The sequence below is a fragment of the Cardiocondyla obscurior genome, unplaced genomic scaffold (genome assembly GCF_019399895.1).
Source record: "Cardiocondyla obscurior isolate alpha-2009 unplaced genomic scaffold, Cobs3.1 scaffold1_7361187_7686053, whole genome shotgun sequence".
NCBI lineage: Eukaryota > Metazoa > Arthropoda > Insecta > Hymenoptera > Formicidae > Cardiocondyla > Cardiocondyla obscurior.
The window spans coordinates 168,532-186,250 of record NW_027228794.1 but is presented as its reverse complement, the minus strand read 5'-3'; the positions used below and the strand labels follow the sequence as shown (position 1 = coordinate 186,250).

The 17,719-nt window shown below is 35.5% G+C and overlaps 2 protein-coding genes across 2 annotated transcripts; both read right to left on the bottom strand.

Annotated features, from left to right (window-relative positions):
- Positions 1-382: 382 nt before the first annotated feature.
- Positions 383-1,265, bottom strand: LOC139112734 (uncharacterized protein PF3D7_1120000-like). Its single transcript, XM_070673800.1, has 2 exons — positions 1,084-1,265; positions 383-1,016 (listed from the first exon to the last, which is right to left on the bottom strand). The coding sequence occupies exons 1-2, from the start codon at positions 1,263-1,265 to the stop codon at positions 383-385; spliced, it is 816 nt and encodes a 271-aa protein (XP_070529901.1).
- An 8,016-nt stretch (positions 1,266-9,281) lies between these two features.
- LOC139112733 (SCAN domain-containing protein 3-like) lies at positions 9,282-11,105 on the bottom strand. The gene has a single exon (XM_070673799.1). The coding sequence runs from the start codon at positions 11,103-11,105 to the stop codon at positions 9,282-9,284; it is 1,824 nt and encodes a 607-aa protein (XP_070529900.1).
- Between the last annotated feature and the right edge of the window lie 6,614 nt (positions 11,106-17,719).

Sequence of the window (17,719 nt, the reverse complement as noted above, 5' to 3'; positions counted from 1 at the left end):
ACGTTCCTATCTTTTATCTCCGCCTTTTCCTTTCCTCTCTTCTTTTTCTCCTTTTCTTTTTCTTTTTTCCTTTTATCTTTCCTTTTTCCATTTTTTTCTTTATTTTTTTCTTTTCCTCCTTCCTCATCTTTTCTCTCCACTTTTTCCAACTCATTTCCTTCTCTTCTTCCGCCCCTTTTCAAAAACTTGCATTTAATCTATCTGCTATCACCCTCTTCCTTTTATTTCCTTCTTTTTCAAATTCTTTCGCTCCATCCCATTTTCTCAATTCTTCCTTCAAATCATTCCATATCCACATTTCTTTATTTACCCATATCTTCTTGTATCCTATTTTTACCTGTTTTCCTTCTCTTTTCAATCTATCCGCTTCTCTCTTTATGAGCTATTCCACTTTCCTTTCATATTCTGTCAGATCGTCTCCTATCCATTCCGTCCTGTCCTTTAGTTTTCCCTTGCATCTTAATATTTCCAGTTTTTCTTTAAAGTTTTCCATCTTTACCCACACCATACCATAACCTCCTTTATTTACTCCTCCTATCTTATTTACATCCTCTATCTTTGCTTTCACACCTGTTGCTTCTATTATTTCTCCCACTTGTTCTTCCAACGCCTTTTTTTCTTCACTTTTTATCTTTATACCTCTTATTATTAAATTGTTTTTCCTCCATTCTTTCTTTTCTCTTTCTTTTGCCATTTCCAACATTCTCGTTCTTTCTTCCAAACTTAAAACCTTTCCCTGTATTTCTGCTGGTACTTCCATTTTACCTCCCTCATATTTTTTTTCCCTTATTTTTTTTTCCATCCCATCTATTCTTTTCTCTAAATCTATCTTCCCTTTTTTCCATATTTTCTTCAAATCTTCTATTTCCTTTCTGATTTGTACCTTTATTTCCCTTACTTCCTCCATCTGCGCTTGGATCCTTGCGAATCCACTTCTCATCTCCTTTATCACCTCTTCAAAACCTTCCTTGCTTATTCCTCCTTCACCACCCTCTTCTGTTGCTTTCACCGGCGATCTATACACGATCTTTTACACTTTTCCTAAATCCTTCCAAACTCTCTATTTCGCCTTTTTCCTCCTGCCTTTCCTTCCTTTTCTCCCCTTGTTTCCACGCTTCCATAATTGGCAAGCTGTTGGCCCTTTCCCTTCTTAACAGTTCTACCTTTGCAGGTCTACCCATTTTCTTCTTTATTTTCTCTTCTCCCTTTTCCTCTTTTCTTTCCTCACTTCCACTCTCCACACTTTCCTTTTCCTGGTCACTCATTTTCCAAATCTTCTTTATCTCTTTTCCCGTTATTTTTCCCGTTACTGCTTAACAAAAGTGTGTGCTCCCGGCTTTACTATCGTTTAGCACGAAGCGAGCCAATCGAGAGAACCAATCAGCGACAATTTTAAGCGGCAACAATAAACAGCAACAATAGAATCAATTTTCAGCTAATTAAACGTCACACCAATTTTTTACAGACTAGAACAATACAGGCGCGCGCTGCGTGCGCGCATTATTTCAAGAAAATAGCAATTAAATAAAAGCCAATGCCAAAACCAAACCTCATAACCTCTTTTTTGACTGCTGACATTTTCTTTCGCTTGGCGAGAAGCAAGCCAAGCAAAAAAGAACCAATCAGCATGGGTTTTAAAATTTTAAGTCTTTCGACGTGGACAATCAAACCTTGTAATGTGCTTTCTGCCCGCCTTGTTTTCTTTGCGCTATCCGTTCTTTCCGCAAGTTTCGTTTTCTCCGCGCTATCCGTTCTTTCCGCCCGCCTTGTTTTCTCCGCGCTATCCGTTCTTTCCGTCCGCCTTGTTTTCTCCGCGCTATCCGTTCTTTCCGCACGTTTTGTTTTCTCCGCGTTATCCGATCCTTCCGTACGCTTTCTTTTCCGCGCTATCCGTTCTTTTGCACGCCCTGTTTTTTCCGCGTTCTATCTACTCTAAATGTTTTTTTACGTATGTTTGTGACATCCAGTATAAACATGCATTGCAACAAATTTTTCCCGTCCCACTTACACAGACTTCGGACTGTCGGATGTATTTTTAATATTTTTTAAAAATACAACCGGTGTGGTTAGAAAATTTTGATGCACCGCACGATTCAAAAAAATAAAAATAAAAAGATAAAAAATAAAATAATCAATAATATAATAATATTAATATTATAAAAATATTAAAAATAATAAAAATAATAAATAAAATAAAATATTATACTATATTATTTTAATAGTTTATATATAGAAATAAGAAAGTATGGATATACAAAAAAATATCTAACGAAAAGTCGAATACGTGTATATAAATCGTGTTTTATTATTGCACATCATAAATTTTTTGTTTTCATTGAAAGAGATATTAATTTCCTTTTTCTCTATTTTTTTTGACGTTATAATTAATAAAACATATTTATCAATTTTTTATTTGTGTAATAAATTTAAATAATAGAAATAAAACTTAAAAAAAAATCATTTTCTCCGCTCGCGCTCGCGACTTGTTTACGGCGTCTCACGCTTTATGAATGAAGGAATAAATAATTGCATAATTGTTTTTAAAAATTATTTTGTTACTTTGCAACGTTTTTTTTTTTATTATTTTAACATTTATATACAACTTGAATGAAATAGATAAAAATATATTTACAGTTTTTTTATAAAATAAATAAGTAAATAAATAATTGTGTTTTTAATTGTTTTTTGTGTGTTTAATTGTGTGTTTAATTAGTCTTCAATGTCTGAAAAAAAAATTAATATTATAAATACATAATTTTTAACATAATCATAAATGTAGAATGATATGAATTATACAGGGTGTATCATTCCATATTGACAAACTGTCAGTTAGATTGGTCTGGTGGATACAAGTTAATAAGTCCTGTGCCGTTTTGCAAAATTCTCAATAGTTTTTGAGAATCTTGCAAAACGGCACAGGACTTATTAACTTGTATCCACCAGACTTATCTAACTGACAGTTTGTCAATATGGAATAATACACCTTGTATTAATACACAATATTAATACTTACTGTGTTGCGTATATAAGTGTTTTTTATAGACATCACTACGTTTAAATATTTTATTGCAATACTCGCAATTAATTTTAAAATTTGTATGGGCCGATTTTATATGCCTTTTTAAATTCTGTTCAAGTGTGTATTTTTTATCACACTCTGGACATGGAAACTAAAATATAAAATGTAAAAACAATTAAAGATAAACTTCCGAAAACGATGCTCTCCCGATATTGATGTCCGTCTGTTTTCAAAACATTCAAAACAAAATCTAAAAACATTTTTAAAATTCTTAATATTTAAAAAATAAACAAGAAAAATCGTTTTATGGTTTCTTTTATCGATTCCACCATAAAAATCAATTTCTGCAAATAACCACTATGGGATTCGTAATCAGCGCGTCAAGATACAAAAGTACACGGACAAACATCAAAATCGGGAGAACATTGTTTTTCAAAGTACTGTCAAAATTATTTTTTTTACTACTAAACGTAACATATGGTTACAAGTACTTACGGTAGATTTATTATTTTCTTTTTTACTTTTATTTCTTTTGTGATTATGGCAACAAGTAAAAATTTTACTGCATTCTGGACATTTTATCTGAAAAAGTGTAAAATGTCCCAATTTTTAAATAACAAAGAGACAAGCGAGTATTCTAAAGTTAATAGATGTGTTTGTTAATAATAAAACCTTTAAATAATACTTACATCGACAGATTTGGAAGGCCCCGCCTGTGGTCTGAAATATTAATTTTTTAATAAAAATTGTAAACAAGTATATGATTAAAAATACTTACGACGTATCACTGTCCGTATCTGCTGCTGCGGCTGCTGCAACTGCCACAGAATAATTTGGTGTCATATGAGACGGCCCCGCTTGTGGTCTGAAATATTAATAATTTTTTAATAAAAATTTTAAACAAATATATGATTAAAAATACTTACGTATCACTGCGGTTAGCCGAATGAGCAGCAGTCGCAACCGCCACAGTAGAATTGATGGGGCTAATCTCTTGCACACATCTAAAAAATTAACAATTTTGTAATTAAAACTTACAGGCTCACTTATTTCATAGCGTACTTTTGTATAAAAATATCTTACTCTGTCTCATTATTTAATTGTTTTCTGCAAGGACTATACATTGGCACTCGTAAAAATGATTTATTTAGTAGTATCGGCGGCGTTTTTTCTATTGGCGTTGTTTTGACTTCACTACTGAAAAATTAATATTGATATTAAATGCAAATAATTTTTTAATATAAAATAACATGCGCTAACATGCTCTTAATTAGTAAATTTATACTATTTAATATAAATACTTACGCGGTTTCAATAAAAAAGTTGTTTGGCATTGATTGCTGTAAAATTTCTGAGAGATTATCTTCTCTTAACGCTGATGATAGATTTAATCTAAAAAATTAATATTTATATTAAGTTTAAACGTTTTTTTTTTAATACATGTACTATTATTACTACTTACAGAGAAGCGCTTCTGACCACTTCTACGTGGTCAGTTGCTGTTGCCGAAGCCGTTATAGACAATACAGGCAATACAGGCTGAGCCGTATTCATTTCTCTGAAATATTAATGTAATGAAGAAAAAAAGAGAGAGAGAGAGAGAGAGAGAGAGAGAGAGAGAGAAATATCCTACTGTACTACTACTCACAAAAATACATTTTGTTCTTGCTCCAAAAGCGGGCGTTTTTCTGGTTTATATATTTGTCCTCTAAAAAATTCATATAATAAAAATAATTCATATAATAGAAAAGAGATTAAACAAAACAAACGACAACATAAGAAGTTAAATTAACAAAAAATACTTACGCAGTTGCCACTTTAATCTCTTGCATTAAAATTGGACATTCTTTTTTTCCTGCGTTGTATAAGAAGTCCATGTATTTTTTACTTTTTATAATATAAAAATATGTTTCTTTATTATTTATTCCTTGTGTCTAAAACATTATTTTTTTAGAACAATACAGGCGCGCTGCGCGTGCGCATTAATTCAAGAAAATAGTAATTAAAAAAGCCACAGCCAAAACCAAACCTCAAAACCTCTTTTTGACAGCTGACATTTTCTCTCGTTTGGCGAGAAAGCCAAGCAAGAAGAACCAATCAGCGCGAGTTTTAAACGGCAACAATAGATTCGAGATTTCGAGATTCAGCTAATTAAGGCGTCCCTTTGTCAAGTTTTTGACTGTTATGTGATACTCATGAAAATTGGTTCCTGGTTACGGATTTTAAGACATGTTATATATGTCTTTTAATTAAGTAATCGGTAACTGCGGTTATAGGGATGTTTCGATATATCTTTAAAATTCTTGTAATTTACATGACAATAAAAATTTCTTTCAATGAAAAAAGTCACAAAATGTTTTTGCAATTTTGTTCTTGGAGTTAAAAAAGAGTTAATTATCATTTTTGTTGGTTTTATAAAACAGTTAATATTACTTAAATATGTTATAGTGTAGTGCTCACTTTTAAATTTGGTTAAACATTTTTTAATAATATTTACAAAGCGACATATGTCACTTGTAGCTCCATATCTATCTTCTAATAGTTTTAAAGTGTCAAATACGTAAATATGCATAATGTTATTAATAATGTCATGAACGTTTTTTTTTGTTAAATTGTCTAACGAATACAATCTTGCAATTAAACGCAATGTTGATTGAAAAATCTTACAGGTAAAATCTTCAAGAGAACTGAAATTTTTTATTTTACTAGACGTTATAATTTCTTTTTCGAACTGTTTGTTCTCGATTATAGCATAATCATTGTTATGTATTATATTTATCGACTCATTTAATGTTACCTTTGTTTGAGTATGTATAGAATTTTTACATTTTTGTTCCAAAGCACCATATCTTTGATTAAATGGAATATCGTGGATTGTACATATATGTCGCAGTAACGAGTAAACGGTAGTATATGAATTTGTGCAATTTGGATAATTGCATTGAACTTCAGAATATAATAACTCTTTGTGTTTAAGTTTTATATGACATTTCAAATGTCCAAAGTCTATGTAAGAGTCATCACAAAACATGCAAATAAACATTTTCAACAAAAAAATATATTATATATAGAACTGTCTATATCATGTATAGAATCATATATAAATCTCTTTTAAAAATATAAACAAAAAAGAAAATCTCTAGAATGTGGAAAACATATACTTATTTTAATTATTCATTGCATATTTGCATATTTTGAGCAGTTTCTAATTTCTTTAAAATATGTTCAGTATTTGAAAAAAAAATATCCCATGGTGTTGAAAGTTTATATAAACCTTTTTGTATCAGCATCCATAGATGTTTGCTAGCATCTGGATACTCTATGTGCAAAACGTGGAAAGTTTTAAAACAGACGTCCAAGGCCTCTAATACAGAATCCGTAGAATATAACACTTGATTCACGTTCACGTACGATTGTAATATATTGTCAACCGATCCCACTACTATTATATACGGTTGTACAGACGTATTCATTTCTTTCGCTTTGTTATTGCTTTCTTGACGAATTCTCGCAATATCAGCACAAGTCTAAAACAAAATATTTAAAATATAACATTAATATTTTTATTTTAATTATACCTTTAAATATTTTATATATTATTTATACTAACAAATGCACATTTTATCATACTATCTTTTGATGCAGCAATGGATGCTTTACATTGTTTGTTTTTTCCATTTAATTTTTTCTTATTTTTGCGTTGGACATATCATATATGACAGAAGATAAATTATAATAGTTACTTTCGAATCTGTAAAAAATACATTTTAACTTATATGTTAACTAACTTCATGTAAATATATATATATATATATATATATATATATATATATATATATATATATATATATATATTTACATGAAGTTAGTTAACATATAAGTTAAAATGTATTTTTTACAGATTCGAAAGTAACTATTATAATTTATCTTCTGTCATATATGATATATATATATATATATGATATTATATATATATATATATATATATATATATATATATATATATATATATATATATATATATATAAGACATTTAAGTGCATTTGACATAACTAGGTGCACGGTAGGCAAAAGCACTGTGGGCAATCGAACTGTGGGCAATTGCACAGTGGGCAATCGAACGTTTTTTAACTTTTGGTGGGCAATAGCACGATGGGCAATCGAACTGTGGGCAATTGCACAGTCGGCAATCGAACTGTGGGCAATAGCACAGTGGGAAATCAAACGTTTTTTAACTTTTGGTGGACAACAGCACGGTGGGCAATCGAACTGTGGGCAATTGCACAATGGGCAATCGAACTGTAAGCAATAACATGGTGGGCAAATGAACGGTGGGCAATTGCACAGTGGGCAATCGAACTGTGGGCACATGCACAGTGGGCAATCAAACTGTGGGCAAAAGCACGATGGGCAAACGAACTGTGAGCAATTGCACAGTGGGTAATCGACCTGTAGGCAATTAAACAGTGGGCATCTTTTTGTGTTTAATTGAACGTGTCCAAATGTTACGAATCCAATCGCTCTGTGTCCAATTGTTACGTGTTTAATCGCACTGTGTCCAATCGAACTGTGTCCATCTGCACCGCCACCGCCCGTATGCATCTCTTTTAAGTTTTGTACTATGCTACGTTGCCAAATTTTAAAAATATATTTTTTCGTTTTTTAGCCATATCTCAGCTACTGATAAAAGTACAAAACTCAAAATAGGCTCGTATGCATCTTTTCCAAATTCCGCACAATGCTACGTTGCCAGATTATAAAAATATTATTTTTCGTTTTTTTTGCTATATTTCGGCTACTGGTAAAAATAGAAAGCTCGGCATAAGCCCGTATGCATTTTCTTCAAGTTCCGCACAATGCTACGTTGCCAGATTTCAAAAATATTTTTTATCGTTTTTTGGCCATATCTCGGCTACTGGTGAAAGTAGAAAGCTCGGAATAGGCCCGTATGCATCTCCTTTAAATGCCGCAGAATGCTATGTTGCCAAATTTCAAAAAAATTTTTTTTGTTTTTTGGCCATATCTCGGCTACAGATGAATTCAGACAGCTCGGAATAAATCCGTATGCATTTTTTTCAAGTTGCGCACAATGCAACGTTGCCAAATTTCAAAAATATTTTTTTTCGTTTTTTGGCCATATCTCGGCTACTGATAAATTCAGATAGCTCGGAATAGGTCCGTATGCATTTTTTTTAAATTGCGCACAATGCTACGTTGCCAAATTAAAAAAAATATTTTTTTTGTCTTACGTCAATATCTCAGATCCTGGTTGGGGTAGAACGCAAAAAATGGTGACGTAAACATCTGCTGTCGTCACCGCACGATGTTACGTTGCCAGATTTTCAAAAATTTTTTTTCGTTTTTTGTCAATATCTCAGTTCCTGGTGAGAGTAGAACGCTGATAATAGTCACGTGGGCATTTGCTGACGTCACCGCACGATTCTACGTTGCCAAATTTTCAAAAATTTTTTGTTTGTTTTACGTCAATTTCTCAGCTCCTGGTGGGGGTAAAACGCAATAAATGGCTAGGCAGTGATGGGAATTTTAGCTCCGAGCAACATCGATGTTGCTGGAGTGGGGGACTACGCACACACGCCGGCGTCCTGTCGGTGAGCGCGCCTCGCTCGGCTTTCAGAAGAGGACAGATATATATATGTTCCGTCTTCGTCGCACCGAGGCAGCTACGATTCGTAGCCTACGATTCGTAGCCTACGGTTACGGTGACTAAGACGAGTGCTCGCATCGTGCGAGCCGCGTGAATCGCGGGCACCAAGATGCATGTTTTTTTACAGGCTGTATGTTAGAATATAATGTGGTCTTCCGCACTACCCAAGAGGTGCCACTTACAGTGCGTTAGGTTTTTTAACGTGGACCTTCGCCAGTAGCCATATCATACCACATTTCTGAATTGTCCAACACGCAAAGTGTCCGACAAACTTAATATTAAATTGTTAATAAATAAACTGTCCAACTCGCAAAGTGTCCGACAAACTTAATATTGAATTGATAAAAAAAAAACTGTCCAACACGCAAAGTGTCCGACAAATTTAATTTTAAATTGATAAAAAAAAAACTGTCCAACACGCAAAGTGTCCGACAAATTTAATTTTAAATTAATAATAAATAAACTGTCCAACACGCAAAGTGTCCGACAAACTTAATATTGAATTAATAATAAATAAACTGTCCAACACGCAAAGTGTCCGACAAACTTAATATTGAATTGATAATTATTAAACTTTTTTTTTCATAAATAAATTATTTATAGCATTGTAGACGAGGAAGGACCAGCCATGTCACAATCATCTGCAGTATATAATGTTAGATGACTTTCTTGTTTTTTATGACATGTAGAATATAATTTGTCTGTTGACATTAAAGATAAATGCTCTTCATTGATGTTAATATTTAGAGCGGTTTCCTTTCTCGCTTTTAATGCTGACTTAAACACGCATAAAGCATTTACGTTTGCAAGTGCAAGTTTGTTTCGTTTTTTAGTTTTTATATCTGGTAAAAAGGAAAAGATTCTTTCGGAATCGGCATTTGAATTTGGCAATGATCTAACAGCATTCAAGACAGACTTTAAATTAGGATATCGATGACTTTTTAAAATTTTTTTCCACAATTCATCAAACTCTAATATTGCTAACAAATCTTTATCTGATTCTGAAAAATCTTTGTATAATGCAAACCACTCTTTCTTCAAATCTTTTTCATCAAAGCCTCCAAAGGTGCTCACGATATAAGAGACATCACAAAATGAACTTTCTCTATTACTATCGCGTAAAGCCGTATTAAATTCAAAAACTTTTAATTTTGATAAAAAGGCATCACGTATTGGTAGCCTTTTACAAATGTCTTGTGCAGCTGTTACGTAAAATTGCAAACAATCTCGTCGAATGTTTGCAACAACGTCTGCATGTCCTTCCGTAATTAAATTATTTAGATATATTTGACATTCTTCTCCTAAATATATTTCATTTATTGAAATTTGATTTTCTGTTTTATCAAACTCTGGCATATCAATTTCTTTTAAACTGCTTAATAGCTCAGGTTTTAAGAAATTTCTACAAATGCCACATAAAAATTCTAAAGATTTTCTGTTTAATACTTGGATTCTTGTTTCTAGGCTTTGGAAAAAGAGATTGAAAGAATTAAAATGATATAAAATATGTTTTAAAAATAATAGGTAAGCTTTTGTATCAGGTTTTTGCATTATAGAAAGTATATATTCTCCAGATTTTGTTTTTTCATTTACTACTATTTCAGTTAAAAACAGAAATAGAGTATTCCAGTACTCAAGAAGTCGTTCAATACTTGAATATCGAGAAAGCCATCGTGTATCTGACAACTTTAAAATTTTGCGGTTTGTTTCCTGAAAACTTATAGCAAATTCTTCAAAAATAGCCGAACGTTTCGGACTACTGTTGATAAAAGTTGCTACTTTTTTAACAAATTCTTCGCAATGTTCTGGAATTTTACTACATGCATTATGTGCAATTAAAGCTGCGGAATGGCACGGGCATGAAAATGTTAATAATTTATGACAAAACTTTTGAAGTTTTGTTTTAAAAGATGAATATTTGCCCACCATAACATGTGCATTGTCGCATGACATAGCAATTATATTTTGAAATGGAATTTGCAATTTCCACATTTCATTTAAAAATGCATCAAATAATTTTTCCGCGCTGCTATTTTTTGCGTCAATATTTATTAATTTTACTAATTGTGAACGACTATCTAACGTTTCAGGATCAACATACCGCACAAGAAACGTCATCCATTTCTGATTCGAAATGTCTGATGTTTCATCTACAAAAATTGAAAATTTATTATTTTGTAATATGTCAACTACACGATTTGTTTCTATCGGACATAAAACGTTGGAAATAATTCCTTTACATTTTTTTCGATTCATTGTCATGCCTTTTATTATTTTAGAATCTTTTCCTATTTCTTTAAACAATGTTAGAATATCTTGTGCCGTTTCGAATGAAATATTTTTTTCAGCAATAAATGCAGCATATCGAATTTCTGCTGCCTTCTTTTCATCATCAAACGGCACAAGTGATTCCACGTTCATATTTTTGTCACACATATCATTTATATCTTTTTTTTTCTATTTTCATTGTTAATAATATGTACTTCGGATTCTGCATGACGATAAATATTTGATAATTTAGCCACCATATACATTTCACAAAATGTACAAAAACATAATTTTTTATTATGTGATACTTCGCGCAACCATGGTTTAAATATTTCAATATCTAACCATTGTTGTCGGAATGTTTGCCGTGCCCCGTAACTAATATTTTTCTCGTTTGCGTCATTATTTGTTTCTAAATCGGTTTCATTAATTTTCTCATTATGACACGCAGAATCCGCATGTCGTGATACACATGTATTGCACGAAAAATCTTTTTTACAAATAATACAATGATATAAACTATCATCTGAGGGAACTTTTCGTATCCAAGATTTATAGCGATCATCAGAAAGCCAAGCTTCAACAAAGCTTCGCTTAGCTTTCTTTTTCAATAAATCGCACATTTTAATGTTTTATATATTATAAATATTAGATACGAAAAAATAAAAAATAAATTGAATAGACTTACAATCTGTTGCAGCTTTCTGTAATAATTATTTCTCACAAAAGCTATTACAATTGAGCAAATGAACTGTCAATATATACTAATTTAACTGTAGAAGTACTTTCAGTATATATAATAATATTTTATTTATTGTTTCTGCTCGCGGTCACGAAGCGCTCGTAGCTTAGGGCAAAACAAATGTATTGTATATAATCGCTTACAAAGTTTTAAACGAGCAGTAGACGTCTAAAAGCGAGCGAAATCATCTAAAGATGAGCGAAAATCCTCGTAAGTAATATACATAATTGTTATTTTTTTTGTAATTTATATATTGTAAAATTAATACTTTTTTCATTTTTTAGAAAATAGTGCGTTAGAGCGGCTCATGGAGGTAGAACAGCAAATTACCTCGCTTTTGCAAAAGTATAAGCAGTTGCAGGAAGAGCTGCAACAACAGCCGCAGCCGCATCCGCAGCCGCAGCCGCAGCAGCAGGAGCAACAGCCGCAGCAGCAGGAGCAGCAGCCGCAGCCGCAGCAGCAGGAGCAGCAGAAGCAGCAAAGTAATAACAATATTTAAATTCATATTTATTATTTATATTTAGTATATACTTATTTTTTTATTTATACATTTTAGAAAAACGAAAAAGAGGTTACGCGGCCGGACGGTCGCGAGGGAGTTTTTTGAGAGGCCGGGGCGGCATGCGAGGCCGGGGCGGCATGCGAGACCGAGGCGGCATGCGAGGCCGGGGCGGCATGCGAGGCCGGGGCGGCATGCGAGGCCGGGGCGGCCCAAAGATATATCAATTTTTTTTCAATTAAATAATTTAAAATTAAAATAAAAATTTAAATAACTAATATTGCCGCTTTTCTTTTTCATTTACTCCCGTAAAAAATTATCCTTCCTACATATAGTTACGCATTCTGTCGGACATTTTACGTGTTAGACAGTTTATTAACAATTTAATATTAAGTTTGTCGGACACTTTGCGTGTTGGACAATTCAGAAATGTGGTATGATATGGCTACTGGCGAAGGTCCACATTAAAAAACCTAACGCACTGTAAGTGGCACCTCCTGGGTAGTGCGGAAGACCACATCATATTCTAACATACAGCCTGTAAAAAAACATGCATCTTGGTGCCCGCGATTCACGCGGCTCGCACGATGCGAGGACTCGTCTTAGTCACCGTAACTCGAAGGCTACGAGTCGTCGCCTACGAATCGTAGCTGCCTCGGTGCGACGAAGACGGAACATATATATATCTGTCCTCTTCTGAAAGCCGAGCGAAGCCGAGCGAGGCCGAACGAAGCGCGCTCATCGACAGGACGCTGGCGTGTGTGCGTGGTTCCCCACTCCAGCAACATCGATGTTGCTCGGAGCTAAAATTCCCATCACTGTGGCTAGGTGAACATCTGCTGACGTCACCGCACGATGCATTGTTGCCAGATTAAAAAAAATTTTTTTTCGTTTTTTGTCAATATTTCAGCCCCTGGTGGGAGTAAAACGCAAAAAATGGTCACGTGAACATCTGCTGACATAACCGCACGATGCATTGTTGCCAGATTAAAAAAAATTTTTTTTTCGTTTTTCGTCAATATTTTAGTTCTAGGTGGTAATAGAACGCTGAAAATGGTCACGTGAACATCTGCTAACGTCACCGCACGATGCCACGTCGCCAAATTTTCAAAAAATTTTTTTTTGTTCTTCGTCAATTTCTCAGCCCCTGGTAAAAGTAGAACGCTGAAAATGGTCACGTGTGCATCTGCTGGCGTCACCGCACGATGCTACGTCGCCAAATTTTCAAAAATTATTTTTTCGTTTTTCGTCAATATTTCAGTCCCTGGTGGGAGTAGAACGCTGAAAATGATTACGTTGGCATTTGCTGACGTCACCGCACGATGCTACGTTGCCAAATTTTCAAAAATTTCTTTTCGTTTTTTGTCAACATTTCCGCCTTTGGTGAGGATAGAACGCTGAAAATAGTCACGTGGGCATCTGCTGACGTCACAGCACGATGCTACGTTGTCAGATTTTCAAAATTTTTTTTTTTGTTTTTCGTCAATATCTCAGTCTTTGGTGAAGGTAGCGTTGAAAATAGTCACGTGGGCATCTACTGACGTCACCGCACGATGCTACGTCGCCAAATTAAAAAAAATTTTTTTTTTGTTTTTCGTCAATTTCTCAGCCTCTGGTAAAAGTAGAACGCTGAAAATGATTACGTTGGCATTTGCTGACGTCACCGCACGATGCTACGTTGCCAAATTTTCAAAAAACATTTCCGCCTTTGGTGAGGATAGAACGCTGAAAATAGTCACGTGGGCATCTAGTGACGTCACCGCACGATGTTACGTTGTCAGATTAAAAAAATTTTTTTTTTCGTTTTTCGTCAATATCTTTGCTTCTGGTGGAAGTAGAACGCGGAAAATAGTCACGTGGGCATCTGCTGACGTCACCGCACGATGCTACTGTTACGTCCTCGGACTCCACATCTTCTTTTTTCCGACACGCGTTCAATAAATTAGATAAAAGGAGTAAACCGTGACTATTTGGTGACGAGAGAGAACTTCCAGGCTTTCAGAAGAAATAATTTACACTCCGAAATCCTTATCGCCGGATGCTTAATTGAAACTTAGAACAATCACAGCATAGATACCGACGGGAAATATAAACAGAAAACTTTTTAAAGAATATTAGAAGAAACCTAAAACAATTTGGAATCGATATCAAATATCTGGCGATAAGTGAAGCACTTGAGATCGCGACTACGAAGCATAAACAAACGAAGAGGGTGAAAGCTCCGCAGTCATAAGAATATGACACGCGACCGGATCCCATAAACAAACGCGACCCGGTGATAACGAAAAGGGGGTCCTTAGGAATTTTTCCCCGACTGTTAATAACAATATTCTGGAAGGTTGGAAGGGGAAGCCATGCGGGCAGAGTTTCGTACAACCGAGTTTTTCTCTCGAGCCAATAGATATCGGGAACTCCTCACCACTAATTAAAAATCTAAGGACGAAAACTAGAGCCTAAGAAAATCAGAGAAGGGATAAGATCGAAGTAACCAATAATTAAGAAAAGGAAAAGTGGAGGGACATGGCCGCCAAATCAGAGCACTGACTTTTTTAAAAATGAAAATCCGGCGCTAGCCCACCCCTTTTCCAAGGTTATAAAACCGCGTGTTCCTGCGGGACTCGCTCTCATTCAGTCTCTGAATTTACATATATCCGAGCTATCGCCTTCGAGTTTGTGACTAGTGACTTCATTGTGTCTACGAGAGAAATTAATAAAGAAGTTGTCAAGGATTCGTCCAAGAACAACCGAAGACGACAAGAAGTAAGTTTCATCATTTATTCAACCTTTTTACTTCCGCCCCTTTGAAATGGTTCCACTACGATTCTAAAATTCATATCTTTGAAAATGAATGACGTGGGTATTGCCAGAGTGCCGTTCGCGTTTTCCGAAATAGGCATCTCTCTAGAATCCCTTAGGTTCTCCGCTAACTCGACTCAGTTAATGGATCTCCTCGTGTCAGAGGTTGCGATATGCCGCCAGTAAATGGTGACTATCAAAATCTTAGCTCGAGTAAGGGTCCATCCTGTCAGAGGTACCAAAAGAATCTTTGAATTGATGTAAAAAGGGATCCAGAAGGAACGATGCGGCGTGTTGCCCTGACATTTTTCCCACTAAAATCATTTCGTTAAATTAAATTCAAATTAACACCTTTTAGTGGAATCAAGAAACCTTCGGTCAATAAAGAAAAGCCGCGCCCGAAGAAATCGGAAGATCCGCGAATTACGAGAATTGGTCAAGAGTTTCTTCGTCCAATTCTTATTCGCGGCAGCGCCAAGGGAGGTCACACCAGAACCTCCGAAAGTCAGAACAGAGCGGTCGTGGTCTCCTCTGCCTTCCGTACCTTCCAATTCACCGACTAACCACGAAGACACTGAATCGGAGGAGAATACTCCGGGGCGAACACCATCGCCGTCGCGTCCGAGGTCGATTTCGCCGCTTCAACCTGAGCCGGAGCTGTTCCGCCCCACTACCCCCTCCTATACTCCGGACGTTTCTTTGAACTCATCCGGACCTTCTCCTGGAGTTGCTCCTAGGGCATGCTCTTCTCCCGTCCGGTCACCGACTCCTTATCCTGGGGAACCCGAGGAGGTCGACTCTTTTGCCGAAGATGAAACCATCTCTTGGCATGAGCCTGACAGCACGGAGCGTTCCCCTTCCCCCGCCCCGAGCGTTGAGTTCCTGGAGGAGCAAGAGGAACCGAGAGAAGTCGTAGACCCTCTCCTCGAACTCCTCCGGAGCACCTGCACTCCGTGGACGGATCCCGTCCCGGAAAGGGCCTACACAATAGGCCCCGATTCCTTTGATCCCGAAGAGATCAGGAGGGAAGCCAGGAGGGCGACTCCTGATCATAATATCCTCATCTATTATCCCGGAGTGGAACATCCCTTCCTGGCTCCGATCAGGTTGATCGACAGGGTATTCCCGAGGTCGACGGCCCGGATAACGGAAATAATAGAAATAGACTTAGAATAATGTTCTCCATTCTAAATTATTATTGTTAGTTTTTAAATTTTATTCTTAATTCATTTCTTTTCATTTTTCTTTAAAATGTTTAAATTATATCTTTTATTAAGTCCTTTTCCTCTTTCTTTTCATATCATAATCTCTCTAAATTCATTTAATCTATTTTTTTATTCTAAATTTGTATTTAAATTAAGATTAAAATTACCCATTACATTACTGAAATTTCTGAAACAGTTATTTCATTTTAACCTAAGTATCCTTGTTGCGAAAAACCACCTCAAGTTCTATCCCAGGGAATAAGAATTAAATTTCTTTCCCTAAAAAGAACAAATACTACGCGCTAGTTTTTCCGCTCAACCGACTCGAACCCATTCCTAGTGCGTTTACGCGTGGCCCTCCAAATACGCGCCACGCAAGGATCGGCTATTTCGTCACTCTCCAAGCCATTTCCTACTCTCGTGCCTTTTCCTAAGCATCCGAGTAACGGTAAATGAACCCATTTAAAATTTCCAACCTTTAACGTAACATACAGCTGATTTTTGGGGGCTCGTCCGGGATATTGAGCGTGTTTTTTCGCAAATGGATACTAGAGCAAAATCCGATAAAGCAGAAGTAGAAAAAGCCTATAAGGCCGCAGTAGAACAATCCAGTAAATCGAAAGAAACGCAACCACAAATCTACGCCTCGACACCAACTGTAACCAAAGATCCACAAACCAAACAGCCCACTTCCTTACAAACTATTACGGAACGCGGATCTACCTCGCCGCCTGATCTGTCTGAAATAACGGGGGGATCTACAATTAAATTAGACGATACACGAGTTTCCTTGGCGCCAAAGCGATTACAAGCGTATTATAGTAAAACCGAACCTGTAGTAGAACCTAAGAAAATGGCGAATACAAATCCGTTCGCCACATTAAAATACGCGGTGGAGGCGGTTCCCTTTTTTGATGGCAAAAACATCTCCATAAATTATTTTGTGGAAGGATGTGAGGAGGCAAAGAATATGTTGCTTCCCGAAGCCGAGGAACAATTTGCGAAAGTAATTAGAACGCGGATAACAGGCGAAGCTCGACGAACGATCCAGGGGGTGGAATTTGATACCGTGGCTCAATTAACCAAATTTTTAGAGAACATTTTTGGACAAGATAAAAATGTTTATCAACTACAGGGGGAATTGGGTAGAGTATATCAAAAAAACGAAAAAGACGTAATCACGTATGCTAATAGAGTGAGACTTCTGGGAAACAGAATAATGGACGTGCACAAAAGAATGATTGACAATTATGAGCAATTAGCTGAAATTAGGAATACCTTAGAAAAGGATGTATGCAAATGTTTTGTACGAGGATTAAAAGCAGAAATAGAGCAAAGGGTAAAAAGGGATTTAAATGTGCACAAAACCGTTAATGATGCCTTGAATATAGAAAGAGAGCTACGTGAAATTACCGAAATACGACACGGTATAAAGTCTCAGCCATCCCTAAATCATCGAATACGGATCGTTCTCGGGAAACTTGCCAGTTATGCCTCAAAGAAGGGCACGTAGCCTCGAACTGCA